Here is a 12,854-nt window from a genome sequence, read left to right as displayed (position 1 = left end):
GGCGATCTGTCGTTTGACCCAGTGTCAAGTATGTATCAGGATTGTGACCTCTCACCTTTGCTCCATTTGTGGTTGACATCCGCCATTTTGTTTTTGCGTCTTCGAGTTTGGTATCATCCAATGATCTACGCCGAACTGACGCGATCTTTACGGAATTGCAGGAGTCGTGGAGACCGCTAAGCCCCATAGACCTACAGGTGAGACCTTTTGATGCTTGTTCATCAGATAGTTAGAATAGGAAGGGTGTTTGCGATCGGTATTTTGACGGGGAGGGGGCAATGGATCTGTATAATTATGACTTAGCAGCTGCCAATGGTTAAACTACAAAATGACTCTCAAACCACATCATCCATTCCAGATACACATAGCTTTAAAGTCCGTAGAGCGATAGTGAAAGGATGGCCAACCATTATAGTTACGCAACTATTCAAAATTGTATCCAGTTGCTTGAAATATCAGTTTTTGGCGTATCTCATAATCTGGACATCCTGTAAATCAAACCCAATAGAGACTGTTTAGATTGGAAGGAACTCTAGCTGTGTTAATTTCATTTCTGTGTACGTTTTATTATCATTATCTCCTTTCAATGTATTCCTGCAATTAGCCTCCGGAATCGTGGAATTCTATAATAAATTGACATTTCTCCTACCTACATTTTCGTACCATCGTTTCAGAGATGGCAGAGTTTACACGTGTGACTCCTGTTAAAGAGCTCCATGCGGAACAAACTCCGAACGAGACGCACATCGATGAGAAGGAGACGGGAGACACTAGATGGCAACAGGATGGAGAAGAGAACGCGCTGTGCCAGGAAACGAACAATAAAGACAGGGAAGACAAGGAAACCTACTACTGTTTCGGCGCAACCCAGCCAACCGGAAATACTTCGAACGAGACTTACAACAGTAGGGAGCATACAACAGACACGGGACGGCAGCAAGACGAAGGAAAGGACGTTCTAAACGACAAAGTGTGCGGTCTAAAAGGAAAAATTAAAGAGTCCAGCTGCGAGCTTTCTACTGATGAAAAACTGTGTGATGGACATTCTGGGAGAGAGATGGACTATCCTGGGACGGTGATGGATAGTCCTGAACATCCTGGGAAAGAGATGGAATTTACTGAACACCCAGAAAAAAATAGTGACAGCAGAGAAACCCTCATAGACATTAGCTTATTAATACACACTCGTACAAAAAATTACATATGTGGGGAGTGTGATTACCGCACAACTCAAAAGGGCCACTTGTCCCAACATATGAGAACTCATACAGGAGAAAAACCCTACAAGTGTGACCAGTGTGACTATTCTGCTGCACAGAAATCCAGTTTGGACCAACATCGTTCAAAACACACTAGTGAGACGCCCTACATTTGTGGGCAGTGTGGGTACAGGGCAACTCAGAAGTGTAACCTTTTAGCACATATAAGGACCCATACCGGAGAACGACCCTACAAGTGTGATCTCTGCGATTATTCTGCCGCAATGAAAGGAACATTAGACAAGCATCTAGCAAAACACACTGGTAAGAAACCTTACATGTGTGGGCAGTGTGGGTACAGGACAGCTTACACGTCTGCCTTATCCCGACATATGAAAACCCATACCGGAGAAAAGCCCCACAGGTGCGACCAATGTGACTATTCGACAGCGCACAAATATGATTTAGACAAACATCTCGCAAAGCACACTGGTGAGAAACCCTACATGTGTGGAGAGTGTGGGTACAGGGCTACTCAAAGGGGCACCTTATCCCTACACATGAGAACCCATACAGGAGAAAAACCCTACAGGTGTGACCAGTGTGACTATTCTGCTGCACTGAAATTCAATTTGGACCAACATCGTAGAAAACATTTACAAACTTAAAAGAAACCAAAATGTGATAGTAACGAGGGTACAAAAATTATAGTGTCGAACTTGGGCTAGGAGAGCCCATCGTGCAGAAATGGAAGATTCCAGCCGTGAACCTTATAAAAAAAGTTATATAGGAAAACTGTAGTACTAGTTATACTAGGTATTTAGTATAACTATGTAGATAGGTAACTAGAACATTGGGTACAATGGACTTTAAGAAGTGAAATTCATCGCCGAAGAACAAGCCATTGGTATTATAGTGATAGGCATTTTTGTTAACTCAATATTATCTAACGGTTTGCTATTTGTAGCATGTTAGTAGCTTACCTTGAAATAGATTGAATGAATGGTAGAGGAATATGTTAGTTTTGAGACTAAATTGATTTTCCAACCTTCAATACAGAAAATGGATGTTCGAAATAATAATTAAAGCTCAAAGTGTTTTTATTGTCTGTGTGGATATATTGAGTCCTATACAGGGATGTTGTTCGTGTTCTTAAATCTTTTGTTTAGTAGTCTTGAGTTGTTCATGAAATCTTGTTAGGACGGATCAGTCATAGAACCGTCGTTGATACAAGAAGGCGTAACATTTGAGACAAAAATTGAAAAATTATGAATATAGATAACCATAGGATGTTTAATATTATGATAGGAATTGAATAAAAATGATAAATTACATACCTGCAATTAATCGACAGCGCCGTTTTTTTAACCAAGGTTGAGAAACTCACAAACAAAATGTTTCTCATACTTTCGACTTTGTGCCGAGAGAAAAGGTAGTCCTTAACTATAGAAACCCCAATAAGCCAAGTTGAAGGTAAAGGCCGAAAACTGTGTTCTGCTACCTAAAGCGTTATGCGGCGATCTGTGATTTGACCCATAGTCAGATGAGTGTGTCTAGGGTGTGTGACCTCTCAACTTTTCCCCGTCGGTGAGCTGAATTCCGCCATTTTGTTTTTCGTCATCGTCATCCATATCATCTCCTCAGAACTGACGCGATTTCTACGGAATTCCAGAAGTTGTAGAAACCGCTAACTACCATAGATCTTGAGGTAAGACATGTGATTGTCGTTAATGGTTCCTGGTTGGTGCTTGTTCAGCGTTAGATTCGAATTGTGTGTGTGTTTGCGATCGGTATTTGATGGGGAGGGGGACAGCGAACTGTAATTCGTGGCATGCATTAAACAGCTGCCAAATGTCGATTTACGTAGTGCGGCACGGTCATTGAAAATCAGTAGAGGTTCCTCTGTGCATGTCAGTGAGGCGGTAACTGTGTTAGCCTAGAAACCATCCCATCGGCGGCTCCTCGATATCTCTATGGCGCTGGGAGTGACCCTCGCCCGCCGAGACAGCTCAGCCCGCTCGGGGTGTTGGTTTACGGCCTTGGATTAAATTACGTCGCCACCTTCTACGGCGGCGGCGAAACTACGGTGGCTGCGAAACCATATGGAAGCTAAGATGACAATCTGACAGAAACGGTTCAATAGACTATTAGCAAACTGGGCCTGGTAAAACACACCTAAGCCGACCCGTATAGACTGGTGAGTGGTGACCAGGCTATAACTGTGTTGAATGGGGGAGGAATGCAACAGATTTGAGACTATGGGTTGGATTACGATGTTTGTCCATTGCGCGCAAAGCTGCGTCTGAATGCTGTGACCGCCTTCTGCTGTGTATCGTCTGCAGCTCTAGTTTCTAATAGAAGAAAATGTTTTTCTCTTAAATATATTTTCTTACCATTATTTCAGAGATGGCGGAGTTTACATGTGGGCCTCCCGTTAAAGGACTTAACACGGAACAAACTTCGGACGAGACGCACATCAAGAAGGAGAAGACGGGAGGCACTGCATGGCAACAGGATGGACAAGAGAACGTGCTGTGCCAGGAAACGTACAATGAAGACAAGGAACTAGACAAAGAAACATACGACTATTTCGGCACAACCCTACCAACCGGACATCCTTGGAACAAGACTTGCAACAGTTGGGAGCAGCCAGCAGGCACGGGACGGCATCAGGACGAGGAAAGTGACGTTACAGACGACGAAATGTGCGGTGTAAGAGCAGAAATGCGAAAGTCCAGCTGTGAGCTTTCTACAGGAGAACTAGCTGTTGGACATCCTGGGAAGGAGAGTGATAATCCTGGACACACTGAGAAGGCCATTGGCTGTACAGAAGACCCTGGGAACGAGCCTGGTAGCAGGGGGACTCGGCAGCAGGAAACGTGTGTTGTAGACCTTTCCCAATCTGACAACAACCCAACCTCACAACTACAGGGGAGTCAAGACAACTTGGGAAGGCATTTGGTTAAACGAACTGGTGAGAAACCCTACATATGTGGGGAGTGCGGGTACAGGGCAGCTCACATGTCATTTTTAGCTCGACATGCGAGAACCCATACAGGAGAAAAACCCTACAAGTGTGACCAGTGTGACTTTTCTACTGCACAAAAATCTAATTTGAACCAACATCTAAAAGTGCATACTGGTGAGAAACCCTACATGTGTGAGAAGTGTGGGTACATGACAACATATAAGTCTGCCTTATCCAAACATATGAGAATCCATGCTGGAGAAAAACCCTACAAGTGTGACCAGTGCGATTATTCTGCTGCACAGAAATCCGCTTTGGATCAACATCTAACAAAAGACACTGGTGAGCAACCCTACATATGTGGGGAGTGTGACTACAAGACGGCTCAGAGGTCGAAGTTATCCCTACATATGAGAACCCATACAGGTGAAAAGCCGTACAAATGTGACCAGTGTGACTATTCTGCAGCAGGGAAATCTAGTTTACGCAAACACAAAGCAAATCACACTGGTTTGAAACCTTACGTGTGTGGGAAATGTGGGTTCAAGACAAATCAAAGGTATAACTTATCACAACATATGAAGACTCATACAGGGGAAAAACCCTTCAAATGTGACCAGTGTGACTATTCTGCTTTGAGAAAACATCAGTTGGACTTCCATTTGGCAAAGCACAGTGGTGACAAGCCCTACATATGCGGAGAGTGTAGTTACAAGACTGCTCAAAAGACCCACTTTTCCCGACACATGAGAATCCATACAGGAGAAAAACCCTACAAGTGTGACCAGTGCGACTATTCGACTGGAGACATCTCCAATTTAGGACAACATCGGCGAGCTAAACACATTGGAGAGAACCCCTACTTCTGTGACCAGTGCGACTATTCTGCTGCACAGAAATCCACTTTGGACCAACATCTAGCAAAACACACTGATGAGAAACCCTTCATATGTGTGGAGTGTGGGTACATGACAGCTGAGAGGTCTAAGTTTTCCCGACATTTGAGAACCCATACAGGTGAAAAACCGTACAAATGTGACCAGTGTGACTATTCTGCTGCAGAGAAATCTGGTTTACGCAAACACAGAGCAAAACACACTGGTTTGAAACCTTACGTGTGTGGGCAATGTGGGTTCAGGACAACTCAAAGGTATAACTTATCACAACATATGAAGACCCATACAGGTGACAAACCCTACAAATGTGACCAGTGTGACTATTCTGCTTTGAGGAAACATCAGTTGGACTCCCATGTGGCAAAGCACAGTGGTGAGAAACCCTACATGTGCGGAGAGTGTAGTTTCAGGACAACTCAAAAGTACCATCTATCCCGACACATGAGAATCCATACAGGAGAAAAACCCTACAAGTGTGACGAGTGCGACTATTCTACTGGAGACAAATCCAATTTGGTACAGCACAGGCTAGCTAAACACACTGTGTAGAAAGGCTACATGTATGGGAAGTGCGTTGACAGGACAACTCGGAAGTCTTCCTTATAATAATATGTGAGAACTCCCACCTTATATCTTACATCTGTATAACTTCTCTGCACCCGTACTCTAGACATTTGAGAAGACACGCGATAAAAATGTATGATCAATTGTACAGCATACACCTTTTGTACTTGTCTTATCTGTGTTAAAGTTGACAGTTTATTGTTTTTTGACGTTCAATGTAGAAATGTTTGTGATCATAGGATTATCAACGATTTTCTATATTAAGTTTACTTAATTGTTTATCCTTTTTTGTGCTAAGGAATAGCTAACATTTGAAACAATAATTATATTTGTGAAGTAATAAGTAGTAGTATATATTTACTTGTACTTTATTAGCCGTAAACTAGTAATCTTAGTATTTAATGTTATAACAATTTATATTATACTGACATGTATGAAAATTTGGCGTTATTCTGGTAAATATATTTTCAAAATATAACGAGTGTTAGCAAAGCCCATGGTGGAAAATGTGCTTAAGTGGGAGACTTTGTGATGTGTAAAATCGCACCTAATCCTATATAGACGTAGGTTCCGCACCTAAGCTAGTTTTAATGATGCATTTACCGAATTAAAATGAATTACACAAACCCAAGAGAGTTTTGGAAATGGTTTATGTTGATGTTTAGAACGTTACAGTCTATATACTAATGTTAGATATTGGGATGGAATATGGTACACTGCAAGGGGCTTAATACATCAGGGATAAATGAGGACGGGCGCACGGTAACTGATCTGCTTTCCGATTAGAAACATTAGGGAGGAGCGCTAGTACATCTGTGTGGTGAAAGGTTTGGAAAATAAGGATATCAACCATAGAAATTTGACCGATTCTACATTTTTTTTTAGTCACAGTCTTGTTGATATCTTTTTTTCTTTTAATTTTTCCTCTAACTTTTAATTCTTTCCTCACACCACAACCACCACCTTCGTCCACATAAGGCGTATTTCCTTGTCGAGACACTTGCAAGGGGTATTGCCCAGTAGCATCAAGAAGTAGAGATAGATGTACCGTAGAAACGTATCAGTGCTGGGCTCCAAACCGAGTGAAACGTTGTGCGCCTTTGTGTGGTTTGACCCATCAAGCGCGTATCAGGTCTGTGACCTTTCACCTTTACCCCCCGGCTGAGTCAGCATCGGCCATTTTGTTTTGCTCCCGATCGTCTTCTGTATCATATCCTCGGAACTAACGCGATATTTACGGATTTTCATAAAACATGGAGACCGCTGATCACCATTGACCTACAGCTAAGACCTTTGGTTATCGTTGATGCTTCCTGGTTGGTGCTTGTTCATCGGTAAAGTAGAATTAGGAGTGTGTTTGCGATCGGTAGTAATGCATGGGATGTAACAGCTGGCCTTTGTCGATTTCTTCCTTCAATATATCATTATAATTTATATGGTGCACAAATCGCGTTGTTGTATCTTCTGAAAATATAAGCCCACTTGGAGATTCGAGTACGCATGTGCAGTGTCAAAGGTGAAGGTCCCTGGCTTGTAAACAGTTCTCGTCTGGACATAATCTCGATGTACATAACATCGCCCATGTGGGTTTTGTTTACTTTCGACACTGCACATGTTTAGTCGGAATTACGATTGATGTAGGCTTATTAGAGGTGTGCTTCCGCTCGACATTTGAGTTTGACGGAACGGTAAATTACTAACAGCTGCCAATTGTCGTTTCTTACCTAACAAATACCGTCAGAAATGGTGCAGAAATGAGGAATTGTATTTTCGGAAACTTTCGAATCTTATTACTGGAAAAACCAGGTGATCTCTCGGAAGCTACGACGGCTGTTCGGACAGAAGTATTTCTTGTGTAAAATCTGCGCCCTCCTAATTTTCTGGTTTCTGGAAGACGTTAATAGAAATTATCCTTCTCTAACCAATATTTTCCCACCATCATTTCAGACATGGCGGGGTTAACATGTTCGCCTTCTTTTAAAGAGCTTCATGCAGAACAAACTGCGAACGAGACGCACATCAAAGAGGAGGAGACGGGAGACACGGGGTGGCAACAGACGCACATCAAAGAGGAGGAGACGGGAGACACGGGGTGGCAACAGACGCATATAGAAGAGGAGGAGACGGGAGACACTGCATGGCAACAGACGCATATAGAAGAGGAGGAGACGGGAGACACGGGGTGGCAACAGGATGGACAAGAAAACGCGCTGCTGCGCCAGGACACCTACAGTGAGGACCAGGAATCCTACGACTACTTCGGCGCAACCCTACCGACGGGACATACTTTGAACGAGGCTTACAACTGTCGGGAGCAGACAACAGACACGGGACGGCAGCAGGACGAGGAAAAGGACGTTCCAAACGACGAAACGGGAGATTCAAGCTGTGAGCTATCTACTTCAGAGCTGTGTGCTGGACATCCTGGGAAGGAGATGGACTATCACAGACATCCTTGGAAGGAGAGTGACAACAGGGAGACCCAGACAACAGACATGGGCCTGCAGCAGGAAACGTGTGATGTACACTTGCCCCAACCTGACAACAAATCATACTCACAGGTACAGGTCAGCAAAGGCAATACGGGAAGGCATTTGTTTCAACACACTGGTGACAAACCCTACAAGTGTAGGGAGTGTGGGTACAGGGCAGCTCACAAGTATAACATACACCGACATATGAGAACCCATACAGGAGAGAAACCCTATAAGTGTGACCAGTGTGACTATTCTGCTGCACAGAAATTCAGTTTGGACGAGCATCTAGCGAAACACACTGGTGAGAAACCCTACATGTGTGGGGAGTGTGGGTACAGGACAACTCAAAGGTCTAACTTATCCCGACATATGAGAACCCATACAGGAGAAAGACCCTACAAGTGTGACCAGTGCGACTATTCTGCTGCACGGAAAGTCTATTTGAACGAGCATAAAACAGCAAAACACATTGTTGAAAAACCATTTACGTGTAGGGAGTGCGGGTACAGGACTACCAGGAAGTCTAACTTATCCGTACATATGAGAATCCATACAGGAGAAAAACCCTACAAATGTGACCAATGCGACTATTCTGCAAGGCTAAAATCTACATTAGATCAACACATCATCACAAAACACTCTTGTGAGACATCCTACGTGTGTGTGGATTGTGGGTACAGGACAGCTTACAAGTCTAACTTATCAAAACACACGAGAATCCACACAGGAGAAAAACCCTACAAGTGCGACCAGTGTGACTATTCTACTGCAGACCAATCTGCTATTGTCAGACATGTAAAAAATCATACTGGTGAGAAACCATACATGTGTGGGGAGTGTGGGTACAGGGCAGCACAAAAGTGTGACTTATCCGTACATATGAGAACACATACAGGAGAAAAGCCCTACAAGTGTGACCAGTGTGACTATTGTACAACACGCAAATCAAATTTGGACCAACATCTAGCAAAGCACACTGGTAAGAAACCTTACATATGTGGAGAGTGTGGGTATAGGACAGCTCGAAAGTCCTACTTATCCCAACATATGCGAACCCATACTGGAGAGAGACCCTACAAGTGTGACCAGTGCGATTATTCTGCTGCACAGAAACCTGCTCTGAACCGTCATCTAGTAAGGCACAGTGAGAACCCTAAATGTGTGGGTAGTGTAGAAACAGGGCAGTTAAAAATTCTCACCTATCCGAGCACATGAGAACCTATACATGAGGAAAAAAATGCGATTGTGACGAGTGTAACTATTTTACTGCGAACAAACGCTCTTTGGACCTACATCTAGCCATGCACCCAGGAGAGGAATCTATATGTGTGAGATTGTGGGTACATTTCAACTAAATGGTCTCACTTATCCAGACAGACACAAGAGAACCCATACTGGAGAAAAAAACTTGAGACTGTCATCTGTGTAACTACTCTGCACCTAGGAAATCTCAACTATCTATATATTTGACAACACATGCTAAAGAAGCTTAATCTAAATGACAAAGGTACAGCGTACAACTTTGTCCTATTGAAACGTGAAAAGCCATATTTATTATTTATTAATTTAGACCGTGTATTGTCTTGTTATACTTCCAATAAATAAATAAATTATTTATTAAGGTCCCATTCAGGAATGACGATGCTAACTGTAGTCTTAATCTGTAGTAGATGGATAGAGATGCACTGCGACAAGCTATGACTATGATGATGATCTGTAGTAAAAAATCTACCTTAGAGGAGACATTCGGGGATTATGGCAAATGTGCCAAATACAGTGCCTCGTACTGAAACCTCTGTAAAATCACAAATAATACTCTATAGATGTAATTTTGTTACTTCTGTGCTAAGATACTTTGAGAGTCTGGGCATTGATGTGCCCTTTTCCTTTGCGCTAACGTTGACTGTTAACTTGTTTATGACGTTTTTAACAAGAAATCCTCGCAAAATCGCACTGTTGAGATGATATAGATGTAGATTTCGGATATTTTCAATTGGACCATATTACCATCTACCGTAGAAATGTTGGTGATATCATTTTTTTAGACTTGATATTGTCTTACTTTAATCTAGTTTATTTGTAAGAATAGTCTAGCATTAACAACAATACGCACACTGTTTATACTATAGTGATACATTTACTCAGTATATTCTGTATACTTGTAATGGTTGTATTCTTAGCAATATTTCCATTCTTACAGCTTATAGTAATAGATGATACTATCATGTTTGAGAACTCAGCGTAAATTTGGCAAAACGCTTTCAAAATAAAGTACGTGTAAGCAAAGCCTCAGATTTGGTGTTGGTTTATTTATATCGTCTGATAATTCTAACGCCCTTGCCTTGCAATGTAAAATATGTAAAAATACATCCAATCATGGGTTAACGTTGGCAAAGATAACCTTTTGTCAAAATGAAATAAGGATAAACCTCCTTAGGAAAACCAAGTAAAATATCTAGTGTCGATTTAGATCATAGTTCCTTGGTTCAATTAGCCTGGTCCCAGTCTCTAGGGGTCGGCTTAGGGGTGCTTTACCGGGCCCAGTCTGCCCAGAGGCATGTCACATCTGTTTTATGACAGGGGAGGGGCTATATTGTGTAACCAGTTCAAGGCCTCTTCCATGGTCCAGACAGTTGATAGGGGTGATGCCCAGTTTGAGCTGGAAGTAGAAATAAAGGAAGATTTGCTCAAACTACAACAGAAATGCGTGGTTTGACCCATTATGAAGTGCCATCAGGTTCGTGACCTCTCAACTTTGACCCGTCAGCGAGCTGCAATCTGCCATTTTCTTTTGTTTTTTCGGTATCTCCTCTGAACTGACGCGATTTTTACTGGATTCCAGAAGCTCTGAAGACCATTAACTACAACAGAACTGCAGGTAAGACCTGTTCTTGTCGTTCATGCTTCCTTGTTGGTGCTTGTTCAGCGGTAATTATACCAGTAGAGTTACATGTGTGTTTGTTGTCAAAGACACATCTAATTTGAAGGGGAGGGGGGCAGTGGAACTGTAAAGAGCATGGACTACACAGCTACTAGTATAGGGAGATGGGCAACAAAGTCAAGTTGCACTTGGATGCCCGACATACAAAACTTTCTCCCCAATTGTATCGTTAATGCTTCCTTGTTGGTGCGTGTTCAGCGGTTATTATAGAATTATGTGTGTTTTTCTGGTCGGTATAGTATACGAACGTGAGTGGGGTGGGGGCAGTGGTACTGTAAACCATGGACAATATAGAGTAGAGTAGAGTAGAGTAGAGTAGAGTAGAGTAGAGTAGAGTAGAGTAGAGTAGAGTAGAGTAGAGTAGAGTAGAGTAGAGTAGAGTAGAGTAGATCCGTTCGGCCAGGTAGGAAGATCTCTTACAGGAAGAGAGGCAGCACAGTTTGCACAGTTTTCTATAATGTTGGCCTTTACGTACTAATAAAAGGCCTCTGGAACCGCAAATAACTCAAAAAAAGGCCGGGTGCTTACCGGCTTTGAAGCTGAGAAATGTCAGAATTGTGTCCTGTTTTTAACTTCAGCTCTTTTCGATTTTTGTGCCTATATCATCAGGCACATTGGTTTTCACCAGGTGTGCTGGACCACTTTGCAAAGGAGATGGACTGCACGAAACACTATGGAAAGGAGAGTGACTGTACTGAACAACCTGGGAAGGAGAGTGACTGTACTGAACAACCTGGGAAGGAGAGTGACAGCAGGGAGACTCAGACAACAGCCATGGGCCTGCAACAGGAAACGTGCGATGTGAACTTTCCCCAACGTTACAAAAAATCAACCTCACAGGTACAGGAGAGCAAAGGCAATATGGGAAGGCATGTGGTTAAACACACTGGTGAGAAACCCTACATGTGTGGGGAGTGTGGGCACAGGACTACTCACAAGTCTTACTTATCCCGACATATGAGAATCCATTCAGGAGAAAAACCCTACAAGTGTGACCAGTGCGACTATTCAGCATTGTTGAAATCTAACTTTGACTGCCATCTAGCAAAGCACACTGGTGAAAAACCTTACATGTGTGGGGAGTGTGGGTACAGGACAGCCCATAGGTCTGCCCTATCGCGACATATGAGAACTCACACAGGGGAAAAACCCTACAGGTGTGACCTGTGCGACTATTCTACTGCACTTAAATTCTCTTTAGACCAGCATTTAACAACACACACTGGTGAGAAACCGTACATGTTTGGGGAGTGTGGGTACAGGGCAACTCAAAAGGGCACCTTATCCCTGCACATGAGAACCCATACAGGCGAAAAACCCTACAAGTGTGACCAGTGTGACTATTCTGCAGCACACAAATCTGCTCTTGACGATCATCTAAAAAAACACACTGGTGAGAAACCTTACGTGTGTGGGGAGTGTGGGTACAGGACAGCTTACAAGTCTAACCTGTCAAAACACGCGAGAACACATACAAGAAAGAAAACCTATAAATGTGGGGATTGTGGGTACATTGTAGCTCAAAAGTCTGACTTGTCCGTACATTTGAGAACGCATACAGGAGAGACCTCTGTAAATGTGACCAGCGTGACTATTCTGCAGCCTTAGACTATTAACATTGGATCAACATATAAGAAGACACACAGGCAAGAAACCCTGTGTGTTTGGAGAGTGGATATAGGACAACTGAAATGTCTTTTGCCCGTCATGAAAACCCATACAGGGGAGAAACGCCACAGGGTTAGCCAGTGCGACTTTTTCTCAGCACGAGAATTCATTTTGGACAAACACCTAGCAACACACACCGAT

General features: G+C 42.9%; 4 protein-coding genes and 1 pseudogene across 4 annotated transcripts; all 5 read left to right on the top strand.

Annotated features, from left to right (window-relative positions):
• Window positions 1–79: 79 nt before the first annotated feature.
• LOC136446043 (gastrula zinc finger protein XlCGF57.1-like) lies at window positions 80–2,298 on the top strand. Its single transcript, XM_066444319.1, has 2 exons — window positions 80–197; window positions 675–2,298. Exon 2 carries the CDS (start codon window positions 677–679, stop codon window positions 1,865–1,867), a length of 1,191 nt encoding a protein of 396 aa, XP_066300416.1. The 5' UTR covers window positions 80–197; window positions 675–676; the 3' UTR covers window positions 1,868–2,298.
• A 474-nt stretch (window positions 2,299–2,772) lies between these two features.
• LOC136446042 (zinc finger protein 271-like) lies at window positions 2,773–5,750 on the top strand. The gene is made up of 2 exons (XM_066444318.1): window positions 2,773–2,907; window positions 3,604–5,750. The coding sequence occupies exon 2, from the start codon at window positions 3,606–3,608 to the stop codon at window positions 5,610–5,612; it is 2,007 nt and encodes a 668-aa protein (XP_066300415.1). The 5' UTR covers window positions 2,773–2,907; window positions 3,604–3,605; the 3' UTR covers window positions 5,613–5,750.
• A 1,826-nt stretch (window positions 5,751–7,576) lies between these two features.
• LOC136445821 (zinc finger protein 431-like) lies at window positions 7,577–9,663 on the top strand. The gene has a single exon (XM_066443963.1). It carries the CDS (start codon window positions 7,577–7,579, stop codon window positions 9,317–9,319), a length of 1,743 nt encoding a protein of 580 aa, XP_066300060.1. The 3' UTR covers window positions 9,320–9,663.
• Window positions 9,664–10,858: 1,195 nt separating this feature from the next.
• Window positions 10,859–12,854, top strand: part of LOC136445816 (zinc finger protein 585A pseudogene) — a 39,000-nt pseudogene continuing 37,004 nt past the window's right edge.
• Window positions 11,700–12,653, top strand: LOC136445820 (zinc finger protein 782-like). Its single transcript, XM_066443962.1, has one exon. It carries the CDS (start codon window positions 11,700–11,702, stop codon window positions 12,651–12,653), a length of 954 nt encoding a protein of 317 aa, XP_066300059.1.

The sequence above is a fragment of the Branchiostoma lanceolatum genome, chromosome 12, assembly GCF_035083965.1.
Source record: "Branchiostoma lanceolatum isolate klBraLanc5 chromosome 12, klBraLanc5.hap2, whole genome shotgun sequence".
Lineage (NCBI taxonomy): Eukaryota > Metazoa > Chordata > Leptocardii > Amphioxiformes > Branchiostomatidae > Branchiostoma > Branchiostoma lanceolatum.
Note: the sequence above shows the minus strand (reverse complement) of the source record. Positions and strands in the feature narration are given on the sequence as shown.